This window comes from Biomphalaria glabrata, chromosome 15, assembly GCF_947242115.1.
Source record: "Biomphalaria glabrata chromosome 15, xgBioGlab47.1, whole genome shotgun sequence".
Taxonomy (NCBI): domain Eukaryota; kingdom Metazoa; phylum Mollusca; class Gastropoda; family Planorbidae; genus Biomphalaria; species Biomphalaria glabrata.
Genome location: NC_074725.1, coordinates 4,398,393 through 4,420,709, shown reverse-complemented (window position 1 = coordinate 4,420,709; position 22,317 = coordinate 4,398,393). Strand labels below are relative to the sequence as shown.

The following is a 22,317-nucleotide window of genomic DNA, read 5'->3' as shown; positions in this document are numbered from 1 at the left end:
AGGGTAGCAGATGACTTCATTTTTTTACGGTGTCATATTTTAAACATTTTAAGACCCCAAGTTAAAAGAGATAACCAAATGAATTGAAAGAAATGAAATAAATAGGCAGCATTATTGGCATTTGTCAATTTAGGTTCAAGATTTCGTAGAATTTATGTAAAATTATAAATATGAGCATAATTGGGCTGGATATTCATGTACAGAAAATCAATTAGTTAGAAACAGTATTCAGCATCCATTGTCTTACGAGACAATATATTCAGCATTGAATTTAATCAAACTCAGCTTAAGAATTTATAAAATTATTTTGTAATAAAAAAAAAAAGCATTAAGTTGAAGATATACTGCAAACAATTCATTCTCTCTGGGTTTTTAATTGTATTTAGTAACAATAGACTTAAGTCTAGAAGAAGTAGACTGAGAAAGGTTACCTGATCTCTTCTCATCACAATCCTATACTTCAATCTGTCTTTGCTCTTTAAAATTTTCAATTCCCCCACACCTCTCTCTTTCCACTGTTTGCTGTCATGGTCGAAGCGGAACAACATACATCTTTCAACAAATACCTTCAGAGGAAAACAGTAACAAGAGAAAACTAAAGCAAGGAAAAAGAATGGAATGTTATTGCATTTCGTATCTAAATCTGATACAACTTTTTCCTATTGTTCAAAGAGCTTTGCAGAGCACTACCATTTACTGAACATTTCCCTGGCAAATCAAAGCCCATAAAGATGGAAATGTTAATATCAGTTACTTATACACTTTTGCTAAGGTGAATGTCACTTCTTCATATGTGACATTTGATTATGAATATTAGAGTGTCTACTATACAGTAATTAAGGTTGCCTTCCTTCACTTGAACTGTTGTACTACTTGTTGTCACGTAGGTCTGCTCTAATTAGCACATCTAGTTCACGTCACAAACAATGATGCGACAGTGAATACAATTTTTTTTTTTGTCTTAAACCCACTTTATTTATGACCTCTTACACAAAAACACTGGAACAAAATCTGGTAAAAAAAATAATTAATTATGACAACAACCCCCTGCCTCCCTAAAAAAATATATATACATATATACAAAAAAAAAGGTTTATCACAAGACAGAAAATTAAAAGGTAAAGGTAAAAAAGGAATAGAACATATTAAAATAAAAACCATTTAAAAAAAAAAACAATAATAGTCAAACACTAAGAAAGATAAAACATATATAATGTTCTAGAAACTAAAATAAATTCATACAGCTCTTTTCTCTGAATACCATTAAAAGACATGGAATGGGTTGCCTGAAAAACCATGGACTAAGCTGACTTACATTCTAATTAATAGGAATGAATAAGGTAACATGTGTTAAAGTAAGATCTATAATTTCTAATATAGGTTAGCTTATTTACATACCCCAGTTTCATTTTCCTCTCCAGTTTTCTTCTCCACTAACTCTGGCAGTGAGATGACTGGTTTAAAGTCCACATTCGGCTCATAGTCTTCAACGTGATCATCTTCATGGCCCCCTGGACTTTTGGTCACAGCTGCTGGACTCTTTAATGGACCAGAAGCTGACTTGCTACTCACAGGAGTTGAAGGACCTGATGGAGGCTTGCTTGCTGCAGGAGTTGTTGAGTCTTAAAATTTAAAAAAAAAATATTTTATTTCAAATTTCAAACTTTCTTCTTGCACTAATTCTGCTATGCTACAAGTTCCATTACTTTTTGTGGAATATTATTCAAACAAAAGTGAGTCAGTTTAGTGAACTGAAAAAATAAACAAATCTTACCAGCTTTAGCAGGAACTGAAAATAAACCCTCAGACTTAGTACCAAGGGAAGATGGAGTCAAAGTGAAGCCAGCGAATGGTTTGGGTGCAGCATCTTTAGAAGTTGCACCTGCTGGAGCATAGAACAACAATAAGTGAATGTCCAACAATGAACATTAGGTTGTTTAATTTTCAAAGCAGTTTTCATTGGCATACAGGTCTCAAAATTTTGTTATATCTAATAAATAGAGACACAAATAGTCTATCTTTTTTTTTTCTTAGTCAGTGGGATAATAATTGTTGGTGTACAGAGAAATATATAGGTGCAAATCTTAGCTGAGATTATTGGTCACACCTAAAGAAAAAAGATGCCGACAACAGAGCTAGACAGGCCTTAGATTGGAACCACCAAGGTTCAGGTACAGAGGAAAACCAAAAAGAACAAAATGTGATGAATAATGAAATTGTGTAAAAAAGTCAGCAAAAAATTATTGCTTTAAGTATGCCTTGTTACAACAAATTTGAATAAGCAGAGTGTGCTGAAAAAGGCTGGGAAGAGACAGTGGAGAGTGATGTGTTTTTACTGAGGCCCAAGGTTCCATGAGGAACACAAAGGACTGGTCATGATAAACCAAATAAATTATATGTGAGGAGCTTGACCAAAAAAAAAATCTTTACAACCAATGTTGCTGGAGTAAGCTGACAGTGCCACTTCTTACCAGGTGATGGTTTATTAGGGACTGGAGTCGCAGGTTGGGCTTTACTTTCTTGAACGATTGGCTTTGTGTTGAAGCTGAAGCCACCAAAAGTTGTAGATGATGTCTTTTGGGAGCCTGGGGTGCTGGATGTTGTGGCTGCTGGAGCAAAAATACTTCCAATGCCAGCAGATGGAGTAGCAACTAGAATAAAATAACATTATGGAGTCACAGTGACAATCAGCAACTAAAATGAACAGGAAATGACATCAATAAAAAAATGTACTTGGTAAAAGTGGTGAATTAAAAGAACATTTCATGATCTGCCACATATTGCAATTATAAAAACAATAATAATAATAATATTTTGTATCCATAAGAACATTTGTCTTACCAAATGTAGACAAGACATAGCATATAGTAGAACTACACCAAACATTATTTTAACAATAGAAAACCAAAATATACATTCACACCAGACTCACTAATAATTTACATGCAAAATGTGCATCAGATATTTTAGATGCTAAAGTAAAATTATGCATTTGTGTTTGAACACCCTGACAGCAGCCTATTTAAATCTGATGGTTAGCCTGCATGTTAAAATGAATTTTAATTCTACTATATGCTTTGCTTTGATAATGAGAAGCTTAAGACTAAATACCTTGCGTGGCAGGAACTTTGGGCTGTATTAATTGTGCAGCTTTTAGAAGAGCCTGCAACAGTACAAAAAACAACATGAAACTAAATTAAAATAGCAAAAGTACATGATACAAAAAATCATGGATTGGCATCACGACTAAATTTATAGCACAGGTCCCCCAAACTGGAACCAAAAAACAGTGAAGAGTAATTTCACACATGGTAAAAAAGGTGACCATTTGCTTGTCACATCACAGCCAGTGATGCCAGAAAGGACTTGAATAGATGGAAACTACTGGCCATGTCATCATGTGCCTACAAGATATATTTGGACTGTATAAGTCATCAATAAAGAGTATTTAAAGAGAAGCCTAGTGGGGTTTGTTAAGTTCAGATTCTGTTGGTTCATTCATTTTAAATTAATAGTTTGACTTTATGAATCTCTGTGATTTCAATGTTATAATTCTACTGAACTTGTTATTGGATTGATTGATTAAAGTGTTCAGAATTGTATTTCTTGGATTTGTTCTGAAGCCAAGTTCTATGAGAACATGGAACCACTGAATTATATTTAAACATATGAGAACTCAACTGAAGATACATCCATTCAACAAACAAGATGCTTTCACAATTATATATTCAGTATTGTTTAGCTATCAACTAGATACTATCATAAATACTGAAAAAGACAAAAAACTTTCATGAACATTAAAATGGTATTAAAATGTGGGTGTATAACTTGATATTAGAGCTTTATAGTGCTCGTTAAGGCTTTTCCCTTCTTTTTTTTTTTTTTGGATCATACAGAAACAAACTAACAAGAACCAGAGCAGAATAACTGTTTTGAATCTACAACATAGAAGAAGAAAGACGCAATGAACTGAAGCAAGACCTCATGAGATTGAGATTTGATTTCAATAAAAAAACATGAAATTTTACAAAAAGGTATCACACATTAAAACAGTCACAGGAGACGACCACAGTGTGAATAAATACTTGAGTATGGACAACACAAGGATGACAACACACAAGGGTCCCTAGATATAAGTTGATAACTATTCCAAGAGATAAACTGATCACTTGCTTGTAATTTAAACATGAGACATACTAAATTGTTTTTCCCACCTGCCATTCAAAAACATGGTAGCATCCTTTATATAGTTACTGCCAAAATCTTTTTTTTTACAAAAGAGAAAAAATGAATGATATAAAGAGTCTTAACTCTCTGTTTCTTAAATTTAACAATTAGTTCTGTTTTCAATAAATGCACAAATAAATAAATTTAAAAAAAACTATGAATTAGTGTACAAAGTAAAAAAAAATAAAATCTGACAAACTCTGACCTCTTTGAGCTGACTCGCTAGAGCTGCATTCTCCAAGCTTACAGTGATCTTCTGCGAGTCCTGGGATCCAACTTTAATGCCAGTCCAGATGACATGTGTAGGATTAAATGATGGCTCAATACGCAGAGCATTGACGTCATGGTGAAAGAGAATTTCTTTATTATCACTCATCATTAAAACTGTGGCTCGGTTGCTGAAGGAGTCAAAGTAGATCTGTGAAAAGAGAATAGCAATGAAATCAAAACCCATTCTGAAAGACAACATGGAGGACTTAGTTTTTAAATAATAAGAATGGATAGCAGGTTGTGTGAATGAATAATTAAACGTATCAGAAAAGATTTAAAACAATAAATTTTTGTTTGTTTTTGCCTTACAATTTTTACAAAATCTGATTTTTAGTGTTCAGAATGAACTTCTAATTTATTTGTGTACCTACCTCCTTACAAATGATAATATGCATTTAAATTTCATTTTAACATTTCATGATCAGATAAATTTGATCAAACTGTGTTCAATAAGTACTAATGTTTACTGAAAAGTCATCATCATCATCTGACGATTGACTTTTTTAATATGGGTACTGTGATGGTGTAACCGAATCCCTCTACCTTTTCTGGTCGGCAGCTGGAAAGAAGGAGATCAAAGAGAGGTTGGCCCATTCTTCACGTTGTCCAACCAGACTTTTTTTGGATGACCCTTTCCTCATGCACCCTCCACTGTACCTTGAAAGATGACTTTTATAAGTCATGTCTTTCAATATGGCTGAACCAGCTCAGCTTTCTTCTCTAAACAGAGTTCCTCCTTTTTGCCAGCCAGAGTGTTGAATTGTAAAAATACAAATGCTTCTATTCCTGGTATGTGATACCCAGCCAAGTAAAAGGCGCTAAATGTAAAGCAGAACACATGTGTTTGTAACTTACAGTCATGTTCCCTGATGTCTTCTTTGGCTCCAGGACTGCTCTAGCTTGGAACAGACTTTTAACTCCTGCATCGGAAGAAAAAGTTTCATTATTCAGTTCAACTTTACAACAAAATTACAATAGACATTTGGTAATATACCTAAGAAAACAATGTGGATGAAAGTTTTGAATTCCATTTAAGGAAATTAATGTTAGCTGGACGATGTCTTTAGAAAACTAATATATACACATGGTTAGATGTGGCAAAATATGCAGGTTACAACTGGGTTTGTGTAGTCAAGTGAAACACTGCACTCATCCTTATCTATTACTATTACTACCACTATTACTATTATAATATCCCAAATGTGTGAAACATTAAGAAGAATTTTTTTCTGCATGTAATGTCTTCTTTGAGGACAAGTAATATACAGCTTACTTGCCACTAAGTAAGCAATCTAGAATGCCTATCCTTATTAAAGAGGATAAAGTGTTTAGCTTCCAAACAAGCATTTAATTTTCTATCCTTTATAATTATTTCAATACTTTATGTTTAAAGATGACTCTTAAGGGGGCACAATGGCTGAGTGGTTAAGCGCTTGGCTTCCAAACCTGGGGTCCTAAGTTCAAATCTTAGTGAAGACTGGGATTTTGAATTTCAGTTTCTTAGGCACCTCTGAGTCCACCCAGCTCTAATGGGTACCTGACTTTAGTTGGGGAAAGTAAAGCGGTTGGTAGTTGTGATGGCCACATGACACCATGCTTGTTAACCGTTGGCCAAAGAAAAAGATGAAACATCCTCTTCCCTAAAGAATAGAAGGTCTGAGAGGGAAACTTTTACTTCAAGAATTAATGTTACAGAAGAATCTGCTAATCCATACTGAACTGTTTGTAGTTAGAATTAACAAGTTTTGAAAATATACTTACTGGATTCACTTTGAGTTGATGCTCCAACTTCAGGGGTTGTGCTGCTGACTGTTGTGGATATACCTAAATACAATGAAGACACAGGTGAACTCAACAACATTTTAATATAACCAAATAGAAATGAAATCTATATGTATCTGTGCATATGTTGGTAAATAATATGATGAAATAATGATTAGTAAGTACAGTACATATGTAATACCTTTTGTTATGGACCCATGAGAAGTCAAAGCTGCCATCAAAGCTGGTGAGGAGGATGCATCACTAGGTTTGGCGCTGCTAGGTGTGGATATCTAGATACAAATACATGGTTACCAGTCAAGAGAAATTAAAAGAATGAAATAATTATAGAGGTTTTTTTTTTTAAATTGCCAAGCAACTATTATAATATTTTGAGTCATGACACCATGTTCATTTTTCAGTTTGCCATTGAAAAATAATAAAAGTATTTATCTTAAGGTTATTCATAAAAAAAAAAAAAACATACTGGCACAACTGGTGTGGTAACTAATGCCGGGGAAGAGAAAAACCCTGGACCAGGTGTGGCCTTCACCTTTAAAAAATAAAACACGAAAGATTTTGATTAACATGAAAAGAATCTAGATTTCTAAGAAAACCTTCTCTTTATCTACATTTTGACTGACCGGTTGTCCGGGAGTAGCCTGCGCATACTGCAGAGGCTGACCGGGAGCATTCTGTGCATATGGCAGAGGCTGCACAGGTGTATTCTGGGTATACTGTAGGGCTTGACCTCTTAGTGCAGATGCAAAATAACCAGGGGCAGGTATGTTCATTCTTGGCTGTAAAGGTGGAATTGACATGGGAGGTTGACTTTCTATCCCAGGCCTGCTGGTAACTGACCAATCCTGAAGGCAACAATATACATTTTCCATAGTTTTATTTCAAGATATAATGCCCTTAATGCTTAGATTATAGAAAAAAGGTAATACAGATTAAAATATATACAGTTAAACAAGTTAGTTAAGTAACATTAAGAATAAAAAAAAATATTTTAGCTAAATAAGATTAAAATGAATTAAAAGAAAAAAAAATATTCATAAGCCATATTATTTTCTTTTTATAACATTGAAAGCTACATGTAAAATTTTCACAGCTCCTTGAGCCTACACTATGTTTGTTAACAGCGCTCTATAAATTAAATTATCATTACTATTATAATAATGCTTCTGGGTGAGTGGTATGAGCTTATTTACCAAATCAAAGGTATCAAGTTAAAATCTTGATAGAATCTAGGAATTTTTCAGAAAATAGGACAAGAATGCACACAAGTTGCTAAAGTTATGGAATGGAGATGTTCAAAGAAAAGTCAAATGATTGAAAGAATAAATGGCACTGTCTTTGACTCAAAAGATTTAGGATATGCAGTGTTTCACATGAGTATGCAAACCCAGTTACCACCTGAAATTTTGACCCATCTAATCCAGAGAAAGCCTTTATCAGCTGGGGGACATGAATGACTGATAACATGAAAAAAAGTTTTTTTTTATTTATATTTTCTAAACGCAGTGTCCAAAGAGAAACTTGCTTAATGTCCTGGCATAGAAAGCCCAACAAAGAAAGCTTTATCTTTTAAGACATATAGGGCTCATAAAACGTATTATTAATTACATATAAATAGTACTCTTAGGATTATATTTACTTGAATGATCTGTGCCTCGGGTGTAAAGTACTGATTATAGGACTGCTCATGTTCAAAATACTCCCTCTCAATGTTACTCAAGTCATCCTCCTCTTCTTCATCCTCCTCTGACTGCGGCCTGTACTTTCCTACATTGGAAGTCCTTGACCCTGGCAGACCACTTGGACGATATGTAGGCCCAGCAGCACTCAGAGGAGCTTGAGGCTGGGGCACAGGAGAATTGATCACATAGCCACCATACGACGGAGGTGGGTAGCTAGGAAAAGGTCTAGGTGGACCAGCAGCAGGAATCTGGGGCACAAAAAGTGGAGGTGCTGGTGGGATGGGAGGTGTTGGCCCAGGAAGGTGACTGACCTTGAGAGCATTTAACTCAGACTAGACAAGAAACAAAAATTATTAGAAAAAAATTAATAAAATTAAAAATTTAATCCAATTAATTTAAGGTTATTAAGATATTCCATATACATATATATCTAAAATAATCATTCTGGAAAAAGATTTGACTAGTAGCATTTGTAGGTGAAAGGCATAAACAGATGCAACCTAAAGAGAGAGCTACAGTTCAAATCTCTATGTAAACCAGGAATTTTTAATATGAATTTAGCTGAGACGCTACAGAAACCATTTCCCTTGTAACCCCCACCCCACCCCCACATGTCCACAAAAGAAATCAGACCACAGCTCACAGAGCATGCTAGCGCATGAAAGACAAGCTAATGAAGCATTTTTTTAAAAAGTGAGGCAAGTAAACAAAAATATTCAGATCTCACCCTAATAAGTCAACAAAAACAAAACGTACCTTCATTTCTTTCATCATATCTCTGTTTTCAACTAAGAAATTCTGCACAAAAAAAAAAAAAAGTAAATGTAGACTTAAATTACTAACACGGCTGTACAAACAATTTAAATAGAATTGATTATTGTAAATGACCATTGTAAAGATATCTCTCAAAAAATGTCAGAGCAACTTAACCAACCTTCAACTCTTCCATGAGTGATTTATTTTCAGTCAAGACATTTTTCAGCTGGACATTATTGTCTCGGAGCTCCTCCATCATCTTCCCGTTGATCATGATCAGCTCCTCATTCCTGTCCAGAACCATTTTAAACAGAGACGTCTGGCTGTAGCTCAGTGACCTGATCTGAGAGTCAAGACGTTCTGGCGAGGGCCTGGGCCTGTCGTAATGGTCAGTGGAAGATGAAACATTGTGTTCTCTTCTGCCAGTATTAGTTTCCACATTGCTCTACAGGACAGTATTCATGAGCATTGAAATAATTTTGTTTTTTAAACAGGTTAAATACTTTGTAAAAAGTTAAAACTGATCTAATCAACAGATAAGACAAATCACAAACTTTGGAGAAATACATTGAATAAACTCTTCCTTTCCAATAATGTTCAACCATAAAAATGCTACTTTAAGTAGCCAATACAATAAACATACACATGGGTAACCCAGCCAGACCAAGTAAAAACAAAATAAAGATGTCTGGGCCACGAGGCCTTCATCAGCTTCAAAACAGACAAAAAAGACAACACAATAGGAGTGCAGCATTTCAAATGACTAAGCAAACACAGTTACGACCTGCATATTTCGACACATCTAATGCAGACAAAGCTCTTGTCCCCTAAGGGGAACACAAATTTGTTAATTGTTTGTCTAAGTCCTTTGTTTATACTTGGTATGGCAGGATTACCATAATTTTATTTATTGTATTTTTTAAAGTTATTCACCCCCGCAACAGCAAATCTTTGTTATTTTAAAGTAAACAAGGTAATCAATGATCATTACAATCAAATCCAAATAATCATACCACATCAAGATGCAATCATTGGGTCCTAAAATCTGGCTAGTTCGATTACCCAGATTCAAGTGTATAATAGATTTGTTTCAGTTCTTATAGGATTCGGTCTGATTAACCAGTGATATTTACAACTTACAAATATTAGCTAGTACTAAAAAACTAGATGAGAACATAAAATATTCTTTATCTAATCAAATTCAAGATAATTCTTTTTTGTTCTTTATGACTTTGTATAAATGAAAGACACACATCTAACAATGTAAAATTGTAAAAGATTACTTTTCCAGAATCCTGTTCATCAGCCTCCAACAAGAAGTTCCTGGGGGTGCTGTGGACCAGACCATTGGTGCTAGGTGTAGCCCTTAATTCATTGGGGAACTTGGAGGGTGTATGGAAAGAGCTACTGGTACTGGCTTCTCTCTCTTCTGTAGATATAATAGACAGCAAATATCAATGATTTAGTTTTTTAGTCATCCTTTACAACATCTTTTCATATTCAGTATTATATTCATTTTTAAGTAAGCACCACACACATCAATCTATGCTGGTGCTATTCTTACCATTTCAGATTGTAAATAAATGTATGTAGATTTTTTGGGGGAGAGGGGGAGAATAAAAATGCTTCACCCACTAAATAATCATACACATAGAAAACGCTGCTGGTTTATTAAGGTATGTTTTTTTTCTTTCTGTACAGCTGTTCACCCCTGCAGCAGTAAATTTTCACCCACTAAAGAACCGCAAGCAAAATGTGGTTCTGAGAAGCTTAAACTAGATTATCTTTTTTGTTAATACATATAATAAAATAGTATAATATAAAATGGTGCATTTCATTGGTAACATGATTAGGATGCTAAAAATTTTATCTTGCACAGAAAAACTTTAAAATTTGTTTTTTGATAAATAACTTTACATTTCTAAAAAGATATTATCTTCCCTATCTTGTTAAACTATACAAAAATATGTTTCTTTATAAGCAAAAAGTTACTCCTATAGGCAAGAAGTGAGTTGTCCCTTGAGTTTACAAAGATATCGTGTAGCTAGCAAAAAGAATGAAAGTCTTGACTTTGTGAGAGTACAAAACTAGAGCTGTTGATGAATTGGTAAAACAATCTGCCACCATACAACGGAGTGTCCCCCAGTGTATTCACTTGGATTTAAGCCAGCACCTAACAAACCACCTGCCCAGAGGGACACCAGTGCAACTAAATTAACTTCCAATTTATGGGGGCTCTTAAGATAGGTAGGTGAAGAACTAATCAATGATTTCTTGCAACAGGAAGAAAATTGTTCATTGGATCTTTAGAGTGATCCTTATTTGAGTTTTATACATAATTTTAAAAGTTTATAATGGGTTAAAGACTTGAATCTGAGCTTTTAGCTAACAGGTTAGAGATTCAACCTTGAAGGACTACTGTTCATTGGATCTTTAGAGTGATCCTTGTTGAGTTTAATAAAAATTTTAAAAGTTTATAATGGGTTAGAGAGATGTGAATTTCAGCTTAGAGATTCAACCTTTAAAGACTGAATACATTTTTCAATCTGAGAACCATCCTTAGAAGCACACTGTACCATGGTTTAGATAAACCATTTCAACATTTCTGTGTTTTATTTTTTTTTTAAATGAACAAATACACTTACCATATTCAGCACCATGGATAAGTGTCTCTATATCATCCAAATCATTGGACACCAGAGTGTTCAATTGCTACAATATTCAAACAAAAACAATTAACTACAGAAAAAGAATAAGTGTAAAAATTTTCCCCCCAGAAGTAAATTTTTTTAAAACTAACAACTATCTAAGGATAATAAAATGTTACATTTTAGAAGCCAGGATCATGAACAGAAAACAACCTTTTACCGAATGATGGGAGACCAGAATCTAGACTTGAACCGTGTACAAAACAATGGCTCTTTCATTGCTCACATTTCAACACTTTTTTCCTTATTCAAAGAGCCTGACAAATACAAGTGATAAAAGTTTGCTTACATGGCTCTTGTCTCCGCCAAGTCTGTCCAACACATCATAGAGACAATCTCTGGCTTTATTCAGCAGAGCCTGCTTCTTGATACTGCTATCTTCGGAACCATCATTTCTGTCTTCTTGTTCAGCTAACAGTTTAAAGATCTGTCAGTTCCAAGAATTTTAGTATACAAATAAATTGATACATTGGTTTCAATGGTCAGATTATAGTTTAAACTAACAAATAGTTGAATTATTTATAAATAAATAAATAAGAATGTCCTTTAACCCATACAGAGATCATCCTGTTCCTTTATCTAGTATTTCTTAGCATTTCCATTTTTTTAAATTTTAATTAATTTAGAAAGAAATTCATACTTCATAAAACTGCCATATGAATCGTAAAATTTAAAAAAAAAAGGCTGCATTCAAGATTTGAAGACTAGTAGGTAAAACTAATTCTCTAACACAAAATTAGAGACTAATTAAAAAAAAAGATTTTGTTTGAAAAGAGCAAGATAGAAATAAAGAAACATTTATTTGGAATTGTCTAGTGCGACAAGACACTAAACTGTCTTATTAATAATGGCTTAAAGACGGAACAATAAATTTTGTTGTTTTTTTTTTCTTAGCCTCTCAATGTCACATGACTAAACAGTTACTGACCTGTGCAGAATGGTACTTTGCCCAAGGCGATCTGTGAGTGGAAAATCCTTCCAACGCTTTCTCATACATTCCACTGTTCATAGCCACCAAAGCCAGAGCAAAGTTGGACTCTGCAGTGAATTTGTCAATCAATCGTGGCGGCAGATCGACATCACTGTCACCCACCTCTTTGAAAAGTCTTTGCTTAGGTACAGGAGTATACTGGTTTCTGAAAGATGAATATGTGATCCTTTTTCATCAGAATAAACGCTACAATGGAACTGCATTTTTATTCACAGAAAAAGCTGCTCTTAGGAGCTTAAGGAACTATTATCTTATTTCTTTTTTTCCCAAAACTATTGAATCTGTGATGCAGTCAACTTCTTAGTAATTCAATGGCCTAGTCTTCAACAATTACCTTAAATAAAACTGTTACTACAAAGAAGTCGCAAAAAACAAACTACCTATCAAGGGGCCAGAGTTGTGTTTACTGAGTGCCTCAAGGCAGCACAGAAATCTACTCCCAGATAACCCCCTCCCCCACTAACGATAGGCCACAGCACTCTGAGCATACTTTAAGCATGATGGTTGCCCAATACATAAACAGTTACACAAAAATTATATGAGAAGATAAGTTTAGCATTCAAAAAACCTTAACCATTGAAACTATAATAGAGAGGTCTGAGGGTCAAATCTCCCTTGTTCACTATTAGCTTTCAGATAATGAAATTGTCTTGTAAAACTTTCAAAAAGTGTAAACTTAAAAAGAGAAGGAGCAGATGTTATAATCAAAATAAAACAAGCATCTTCTAACCTATGTAACTTTTCTAGCATAAATTTGACCTTCTCCCAGTAGTAGGCAGCTCTACTTTCCAAAGCAGTGAGCTCATATGCTGGACAACGACAACCAAACTCTGACTTTTTGATGCTTTTCACCTGCACAACAAAATACATAAGCAATATGACTACAAGCACATTCAGAAAGGCAGTGGGGAAAAAAATAATAATTTAACAAATGTAACTTTTACAAGTAGTTTTCATGAATTCAGGTTACCTTAGCATCAAGTGACTTAGCAATATGAACTGTCATAGAGATGGACATTCCATGAGACCCAATCAGCCTGACTGTCTCTATACCTCTGATAAGGATTCTCCTTAGCTTTGAGAAATCTTCCCTGATCACAGGAACAAAAATGTATGCTATTGATTGTATTTAACATTGCTCTATCATGACAGGACATTCGAGACAAACTAATGGGATGGTGAGGTTCATGATAAAGGCATGAATATTAGATTCTCAGCCTAAAATTATAATCCTAATCCAAACTTGAATATAATATAAAATAGAAATCTACACAGTTTGTTTTAAAAGCCATACAATATGACAATATGAACAAGTTTTCAGGTCTGCAGTATTGAAATGAATGTCTCTTCATTAGATTACACAAGTCATTTCAATAAGCTAACTATTTCACATACTAGAGGTAGTCATTAAAAGAAATTATAAGCTAAGCATCAATGCTTACAATATGAAAATATACATAATCATAATGAAATATAATAATAAATAAACCAAAACAAAATAACTAGCCATTTTTTGTTTTGGATCAATTTAATAGATTTAAGTAAACATTCAATTTGAAATAAGCCCTAGATGTGACTTGTTTGTACTGTTAAAAAGGTCATATCAGTTACAGAAGCAGAACTCCACTTACTTGACAGTGTTGGTACAAAACTTGTAAGCCGCAGACCACCACTCAGACTGCTCAAGTGTGCACAAAGGCTTACTTAAACAAACTGGCAGCAGTGTGGGCTGTCCAGAATGCTCATCATACAAGTACTTATTTTCTCGGAGAGCGCTGGAAGCACATTTCACTGTGGCCAGAAGAAACACCTACACATACACAAGTAAAACCAATCAGAAATGGTTGTATTCTTCCGTAATGTCTATTTCTTTATAAAGTATGTTCCTAAAATGTTTAATTGTAAAAGAATCAATATTATTTAATCTAAACAAAATTTACATTTGCACAAAATATCTTTTACCCAAAATCTTTAGCAAAACCATCAAGGTATTTTCAAGAATAATGTTGGTTAATTTCAAGAATTTCTTATAATGCTGCATTTAATTCAAGAATTTTTGTCTACACAGTCAACAACAAGATGAAATCATTTGTTGCATGACTTATCAGTCTTACTAAAATATTTTCCTGGTCAAAATGTTTTAACATCAGTGAAGTGCTAAATGACCTATCCATTATATTTAACAGAAACCTCACATTTTCAGTTGTAAACTAAGATTTGCTATAGGCCAAAGTACACTGAAAACAATCCCCTACTGACCAATAAATCCAGCTGACATAACGTCTCAGCTCCAGAGTTGTCCAAATTTTTCACGCTGTGCTGAATGTTCTCCAGTATGCTGAAATGATCTGGAAATGAGCACAGACAATTAAAGCCAAAGCAATACAAAAGTTCAGGTGAGATTAACTAGATATATGTTTGATAATGATCAAATCTATACATTCAAAACTACATGAGGCTGAATGTGTGTAGTACAGGGTAGTACTGTTCTATTAATAAAGAACATGTCATTAATTAATATTTCACAAATTATTAGATTATAATGTAGCAAACATTTATTTCTTATCATATGCTTACTACACTCAACTTTTTTTTAGCAAAAATATTTAAGCTAACAGCTTTTAACGTAGATATGCATTAAGATCATTTCAAACCACAATCATCAAAAAAAAAGAAACGATGCTTACAGTTTGGTTGGGCTTCTTTGTCAGGAGAATAACGCTGGAGACATAACCAGACCAAATGAGAGAGATCATTCAGATGTACTTGGTAGGCCACTGGAAATAAGATAAGCCAGTATAAGTAAGCAATAAACATATGGATTAAGTATTACTTAATCTAACCACTACAAACCAAATAGTAAGTAAATCATTAGTGAGTGTTACAGTCTGAGAGCGATGTGAATGTGGGATAGTGCAAATGCGTGTTGATTAAAAGGAGGTTAACAAACAGAAGTAGAGTGGATGGAACAAGACGGTGAACATTGATGTTTTGTTGAAATTACAATCAAGTAGTTTAAGACCAGTCATTTGTTGTGTCATTGCTTTACAAGACAATGTAGTATTGAAAAGTCTTAGGTCATAACAGAGACAATTTTTTAGAGTGGCAAAAGTAAACATGCCCTGAAGTAAATGTGGTTAGACATTTTAAGAAGCATATCATTTATATACTTTATGTACAGAATAGATCCTATATAAGAAGATTCCAAAATACTTACAAGAAAGAGAGAGAGATTCATTACAATCAGAGAATAGATCTTATATAAGAGGATTCCAAAATACTTACAAGAAAGAGAGATAATCCCTACAATCACAAAATAGATCTTCGAGTGTTATCCATTACAATCACATTACTTAGTGTTAGAAATAAAACACAATAGTGTCCTGGCATGTAAGTCTCAAAATAATTTTTAAGCAAAACTTTTCAGCAAAGTTTTCTCCTTTTTTTAATATTCAGAGAAAACTTAGATTTTATCTTTTAATTTTTCACTTTAATAGTGATCATAACAAATCATAACAGAGGCCTGCAAGGGATTGAGACTTTGTGCATGTTAACAAACATTGCAAGTTATGAACAAAAGCAGAGCATGAATGGTCATATTAACAGCCTAATGCACTAATAAGATGAAAGGAAAGCTGTCAATACATCCAATACACACTCACAAAACTTATTATACTTATATCAAAATACATCATTTACATCATGATGGTAAAAAAAAAATCCTTCAACTTTAGACATTACAAAAAAATAATATAGAATCGTGCAAACCTCTATCAATTTCCAACATTTGCCTCTCTGTCAGAGGCTCCTTGCTATCCGATGAATCAGACATCTCAGAAGCTTGGTAGAAGAAAGATAACTGTCCTTGTTCCTTCAGGTCCCTGGGTAAGAAGAGAGTCTTGAAAACTTTTTGGTGCCCTACGGCTGTCATAACTTGCTGCTTGACAGTTCTTGTCCAGTCTGTAAGTTCACCCTGAGAGAGCCTCAGCAGCATATGACCTAGAAAAGCAGTTTGAAAGGTTTTATTTCACTTCTTGATCCATAAGTTAAGGTGTGAATTCCTTTTCTGTTTAATTGACATTTTAGATACAAATATTGTACATTTTTAGATGATTTTTTTGAAAATTGTTACTTAATTTTTGCCTAGAGACTGATGGATGTGAAATGCTCTGGGTTGAAAATAAAAAATGATTCTAGAATTGTAATATATTTTCTAATTTATCATGAAAATGAGACAAAAATAAATGTATATCATCAATATGTAAAAACTACAGATCAGATCAATAGAACAATACAATATCTTACCAACTTGAGAAAGCCTATCATAACTCTGTAAATGCCACCAACTATAGAATTTGGAATGGTCCTGAGGAGCTGTCACAAACCATGGAGCCTGGGCATCTAATGGATCCACACTGCGGCTTGCCAAAAAACATGCTCCAGCTAGATGATTGGCTTCTTGCCACTTAAGTTGACCCTGTTTTTTAATATATCAAAAACATCTTATAAAAAGGGAAGATTGTTATGTATTGAGTTCATCCTACTTAAAAAAAAACAACATAACTTAAGGAATTTTCCAGACCACAATCATACTTTAAAAAATAAGTGCTACAGATGGGCCAAAGTGATAATGTTGTGAGCAGGTTACTATAGATAAGAGAACTTATTCACCACTAGATCAAAACCTAAAGTAACAATGAAAAGTACAAAATCTAGCATATTCTATTCTCTTTATTTATAATATGTTTGAAATTAAAATGATAAAAAATGTTGAAATTATACTTTAATAGACTCCAGAGATGAACTAGCTGAGACATTGTATGAAATGGATTAATTATAAATTCATTACTAAATTCTCTTCAGTGATTATTTGAGTACATAAGTGATCTTACATTCTGGGCTTTCTTCAACAGCAGCAAGCCAGACAAAAAGAACAGCTGTCCTTTCATCTCCTTTAACATGGCAGTCCAAGACTCATCTTGATTAGCAATTGAATATGCTTTCTTTAATTGTCTGTCAAACCTGTCATTCAAATTGGACTTATTTTAAACATCTTGTACACATTTTAAAATAATCAGTAGAAAAAAACAAAATCCAGTCAGTGGCTTCCTAATTTCAATGTTGTTTAAGTTCAACCCTGTCAGATTTAATCACGTGTTCTTTTTCATTTATTTAGTGGACCTCAATGAACTGTGCCTACATTTCATTTCTTGAGGAACCATGTCTCTTATTTCTATATAGTCAATCATCCTGATGAATAGCACTAATTAAAAATATATGGCCCGCATACACCCAAACTTTGCTATGGACAAGGATTTAGAAAAGATAAGTTTACCCTGCCCCACAAAAAAAAGTGAATGTGTATAAAAAAAAAAGGCTACAGAAACCTTCTCTAGCATACATAGTATACTAAAAAAAAAATAGTAGCCATCAAAAAATTAAAATATATGTTCAGAGTTCAACCCACAGCACTCAATCCAATAATCTCAACCACAAAAGGTCACACTTATGTCTAACTACTGTTACAAGGCTTACCTGGTTAAAGCAAGGACACATTCCTGTATATCTTTCTTCCACAGGCTGAGGTAAGACAGGTTTCTTAAAATGTGCAAGAGGTGCTCATTATGCCCTGGATCTGACTGAGAGTCTTGATGTTTACTGCTGTACTCCTGGACACATCAGAACAACATTGTAGTAATGTCTATTAGACTGAAGCTTATTGTATCAAGACAAGAGAGAGACAGAGGAAGAGAGAGAGAGAGAGAGAGAAGTTTCAGCAGAACTATAATTTCTTGTAAACACTTATTTGGATTTCATTTGCAGTTCTTGTTTCAAAAACATTCATTTCTTGTAATGAAAACACTTTTATGACCATAAATAATACACTATACGTGCTTGGTAATAATACATTTAGCTTTTTAACGAATTAAAGGTTATTCTATGGCCTGAATTCAAATTTATTTCTTTTTGAACCTGCTTTGCAATCAAATGAGGAACAAATATGTCATTCCTCTGTGATAGTTTATCTTCAATGAATGTGAGCATATTTCAGTGATAAAGTTAATAGAAGCCTATTAACAAGAAGAATTATTAAGTGTCTGAGGGGTAAAAAAATATTGAACTCAAATTCTAAGATATGTACAGGTATTTTTGGGGCATTAATTCCTAGTCTATTCAGCTCTAAATGATACCAAAAATTTGTCGGAACAAACATGGTAGGCCATCATACTTTGTGAACAACTCCTCTTTTAAAAACTTTTTTTTTCATTGAAAAACCAGTAAACTTTAAATCATCTGCTGGTTCTTGAAAACACAAAGATTTATTTATGTACTAACATTATGAAAACAATTACCTGATTAGAATATTTACCTTTAATCACTATTGGCTAAAATTATAAAATGGGAATATATATGAGAGACCCTCTTATAAAAACCAAATTTAAAGAAAACTTACTTGGAATACAATACTCAATGTTTCAAACCACTGCAGCTGATCTATAAAGGCTGTTGTCAAGTCAGTGCTCACAGCATTGTCATAGGCTTCATCGTATTTCCCAGACTCCATGTAAGAATTCAGGAGCTTAATGCGCAGGCTCAAGTTAGTTGGCTGATTGATCTGTATTTCAAGAATAATATGATTAGATTATCTTGGAGATTTCAGAAAAAAACTTTAAGAAAGGATCTAGTTATAGCTTACCAGCTCAGATGCAATCAGATTTTCTTTGTCAACATTATCATGGCCATTGACTGTTTCTAACACTTTAGCCTGATGGATAATGTTTAGCAATGTTTAAATTTTGTATAATAGTTCTAAGTTAAATTCTACTTTAATTATTAGTTTCTCTATCTTGATAATAAATATATTTTTTTTAATTTTGTATATAAATACATGCGTAATATTCTACTTCTTTAAAAAAAATAAACATATAACAATATCAAATACCTTTAGTTTATAAATGATTTCATCACGTGGGCAAAGCAGTTCACACTTTTCTAGCCAGAACTGATTGAAAAACAAAATATTATTCAATAAATGTTATGGAGAACAAAAAAGTTATAACCATTTAAATAAAAATAATATGAAAATAATATGACTTAACTACTGACTGACCTTCATCATCTGACCATCAACATCTAACTCACAACACAGCTCACATACTAAAACAAAAATTTTAAAAAATAAAATATTATTATAAAAAGCTTCTTTATTCTTAATAAATATCAAGTTTACATTTGAAAAGTTAAAAACGAACCAATGAAAAATAAATTTGTATCTTAAAAAAATTACCTTTTTTCACCAGTGAGCGATTGGAACCTACAAAGCCACCACCTAGAGATATTGCCCTGTTTCAAAAAAAATGTAGAAGGGGTTTGGTTAACACACATTAAAAGAATCTGGAATGCATGCATTCATGAAATTACATTTGCTTCTAAAGATCATTATAACGATTGGCTGAATACAAACTTTTTATAATTTTCCAGCGCATCTTCTTTATTCCCTAGGGCAATGTTAATGTCTCCAAGAAGTTGATAGGCCTGTGGAACATCTTCTCGTACTTTTAGAAATCCTGACAAATATCTTTATAAAACAAAAAAAAATAAAAATAAGTTAACTTATAAATGATTTCATCCTGTGGGCAAAACATTTCACACATTTCTAGCCAGAACTGATTGATAAAAAGGAAAAGAACAAACAAAAATTCATTAAAATATGTTTAGAAATCCTGACTAATATATCTACATATAATTTTTTTTTAAAGTAAAATTATTAAATAAAAAAAATACAAGATCAATAATATTAAAATATATTTTTTCAACCAGCCCCTTATGTTCATAAAAACAAAGTGCTATCAATACAAAAGTTTTCTTAGATGGAAAGTGTAGGTCTAGATCTACAACTGAATTAGATTTAGGAACATTTACAGCAGATTCTGGATTCTGAAGAAAAAGAAAGCTTTATTCTATATCTATATTACAGATCATAAACGCTGCACATTTGAACCTATCTAAGTAGGTTGGTCTCTACTAAATTCTATTTTAACTTCTCAAGATGAAGATCTGGAGTTGATTAAAAAAAAAAACAACTAAATACAAAATGTAATGATTAACCTAAACAACTGTGTATAAATTATTAAGATAAGAATAAGAAGAAGCTTACTTTCTAGCTGTGGCATACTCCTTGACATCTACATAAAGCTTTGCAATTTGAAAACCTTGAAGACTTTTCTGGAAAAAAAAAAAAAAGATTGAAACTTAAAACATAGATCTAGAAAGGGCAGCTCTCTACATTGTAAAGACAGCACAAACAACCAGACAAGCATTCTTCTAGATTTAATCACTAGCATAACTAGATCTACTATCTGACCTGCTTAGGGTTAAGCAAAATGTGTATTGGTCATCCAAAATCAATAGAAATAGGCCCACACAGCATTCAAATATGGTTTTAACACTTCATGTATTTTTACATTAATAAGGGGTGGCAAATAAAATGTTTGTAATTAATTGTAATATTTTTCTCCTTCTAGAATCAATTCATTTCTATTTCTAGATCTAGTACTGTAGTCGTAGAACTAGATTCTAGTAGACTAACTAGATCTAGAACTGTAGTGTAGTCATAGAACTAGATTAACTAGATTCTTGTAGACTAACTAGATTTTACTAGATCTTGTACTATCGTCGTATAACTAGATTCTAGTAGACTTTAACTAGATCTAGTACTCTAGTTGTAGTACTTGTAGAACTAGATTCTAGTAGACTAACTAGAATTAACTAGATGTAGTTAAGTACTGACAGTACTGTAGTCATAGAACTAGATTCTAGTATAGTCTTTTCCAGCTCCATCTTTTTAAACTCACTCCATTCAATCCACTAATAGTAATAGACCTAGAGACTATCCGTGAGTGGCGTGAGTCTGTCTATTCCTCCATTCCCTACGGCCTAACCCAGCTTCTAATCTAGACTCATTTCATTACTAAACTAAATTTAAAATTAGATTTGACTATCACTAAATATCAGTCATTATAATATTTATAAATAATAATTTTAATAATAAATAGGGTTAGGGTTAGGGTTAATAATATATAATCGAATAATTCAATAATTATTTAGATTTTATTTACTAGATCTAGATCTAATAATAAGTAATAACTAACTTAACTTTTAAGACTAAGTCAGTGTCTTAAGACACTTAAGTCTTAACTTTTTAACTTAACTTTAACTTAGTCAGTCTTAGAAATAGCAAAGATGAAATACTAAGAATACTTTTGATTTTTACTAATTTATTTAGAGGTAGAGTAGACTTACTCGACTTAGAATTAGATCTAGAAGTTAAATTGGAATTTAAAGTTAAATTAATTTATTAAAAAAGTTAATAAAGTGAAAGTCTAATTAGTAATTTTAAATTTAGATTCAATCTATCAGATTTAGACAATTGACAATTGACTAAAATGTCTATATAGATCTTTACCTCTTTGTCATCCCGTTTTCTTGATAATACAGCATTTACATGCTTGTCGACATCCTGTTTGCGCTTAAACATCTTATAATTTTTATAGTCTTTTTTGTTTAAATTTATGGCAAAGGTGCAATAATGACTTTCCTTAGCACACCGCCATATTTAAAAAGGAATTTCCGGAAAACGGTGTTCTTAAAAATGTGTAAGCCATTTTTAGTTTTTGTTTCATTACCACATCCAGTGAAGGCGAGCAATTTAAAAAATAAGAGTAATGGACAGGTGGTTCAATTTGAAAAATACGTTAGACTTGGACTCTAGATCTAGATCTTTTAGAATTAGATCTATTGACAAATGTATTTAAGTACGCTTAGCAAGTATTACCCGACTTCTAAAATTTGCTTTTTTTTTCAATTTTTTTTTTAAACTAGATCTAAATTTAGGCCTACA

At 32.9% G+C, this 22,317-nt stretch overlaps 1 protein-coding gene across 5 annotated transcripts in view; it reads right to left on the bottom strand.

Annotated features, from left to right (window-relative positions):
* The window catches only part of LOC106072186 (E3 SUMO-protein ligase RanBP2-like), a 43,396-nt gene extending 21,346 nt beyond the window's left edge, over positions 1 to 22,050 (bottom strand). For 3 of the 5 annotated variants that reach the window (XM_056011773.1, XM_056011776.1, XM_056011774.1), the window contains exons 1-35: positions 21,883 to 22,050; positions 20,575 to 20,642; positions 19,882 to 19,995; positions 19,705 to 19,760; positions 19,528 to 19,574; positions 19,360 to 19,419; positions 19,114 to 19,182; positions 18,871 to 19,032; positions 17,952 to 18,085; positions 17,309 to 17,438; positions 16,722 to 16,893; positions 16,185 to 16,415; positions 15,104 to 15,193; positions 14,676 to 14,764; positions 14,048 to 14,226; positions 13,387 to 13,507; positions 13,147 to 13,268; positions 12,354 to 12,561; positions 11,715 to 11,852; positions 11,363 to 11,429; positions 10,001 to 10,146; positions 8,896 to 9,162; positions 8,718 to 8,759; positions 7,919 to 8,293; positions 6,903 to 7,124; positions 6,746 to 6,811; positions 6,461 to 6,551; positions 6,259 to 6,321; positions 5,353 to 5,417; positions 4,433 to 4,645; positions 3,112 to 3,163; positions 2,472 to 2,651; positions 1,775 to 1,885; positions 1,399 to 1,622; positions 432 to 566 (exon numbers count right to left, since the gene is read on the bottom strand). In XM_056011773.1, the coding sequence (XP_055867748.1) occupies positions 432 to 566; positions 1,399 to 1,622; positions 1,775 to 1,885; positions 2,472 to 2,651; positions 3,112 to 3,163; positions 4,433 to 4,645; positions 5,353 to 5,417; positions 6,259 to 6,321; positions 6,461 to 6,551; positions 6,746 to 6,811; positions 6,903 to 7,124; positions 7,919 to 8,293; positions 8,718 to 8,759; positions 8,896 to 9,162; positions 10,001 to 10,146; positions 11,363 to 11,429; positions 11,715 to 11,852; positions 12,354 to 12,561; positions 13,147 to 13,268; positions 13,387 to 13,507; positions 14,048 to 14,226; positions 14,676 to 14,764; positions 15,104 to 15,193; positions 16,185 to 16,415; positions 16,722 to 16,893; positions 17,309 to 17,438; positions 17,952 to 18,085; positions 18,871 to 19,032; positions 19,114 to 19,182; positions 19,360 to 19,419; positions 19,528 to 19,574; positions 19,705 to 19,760; positions 19,882 to 19,995; positions 20,575 to 20,642; positions 21,883 to 21,954 (4,581 nt within the window). In that variant the 5' untranslated portion in view covers positions 21,955 to 22,050. The remainder of the gene's footprint in view (positions 1 to 431; positions 567 to 1,398; positions 1,623 to 1,774; positions 1,886 to 2,471; positions 2,652 to 3,111; positions 3,164 to 4,432; positions 4,646 to 5,352; positions 5,418 to 6,258; positions 6,322 to 6,460; positions 6,552 to 6,745; positions 6,812 to 6,902; positions 7,125 to 7,918; positions 8,294 to 8,717; positions 8,760 to 8,895; positions 9,163 to 10,000; positions 10,147 to 11,362; positions 11,430 to 11,714; positions 11,853 to 12,353; positions 12,562 to 13,146; positions 13,269 to 13,386; positions 13,508 to 14,047; positions 14,227 to 14,675; positions 14,765 to 15,103; positions 15,194 to 16,184; positions 16,416 to 16,721; positions 16,894 to 17,308; positions 17,439 to 17,951; positions 18,086 to 18,870; positions 19,033 to 19,113; positions 19,183 to 19,359; positions 19,420 to 19,527; positions 19,575 to 19,704; positions 19,761 to 19,881; positions 19,996 to 20,574; positions 20,643 to 21,882) is intronic. The other 2 variants (XM_056011775.1, XM_056011777.1) reach the window with 2 other exon arrangements.
* Positions 22,051 to 22,317: the final 267 nt, after the last annotated feature.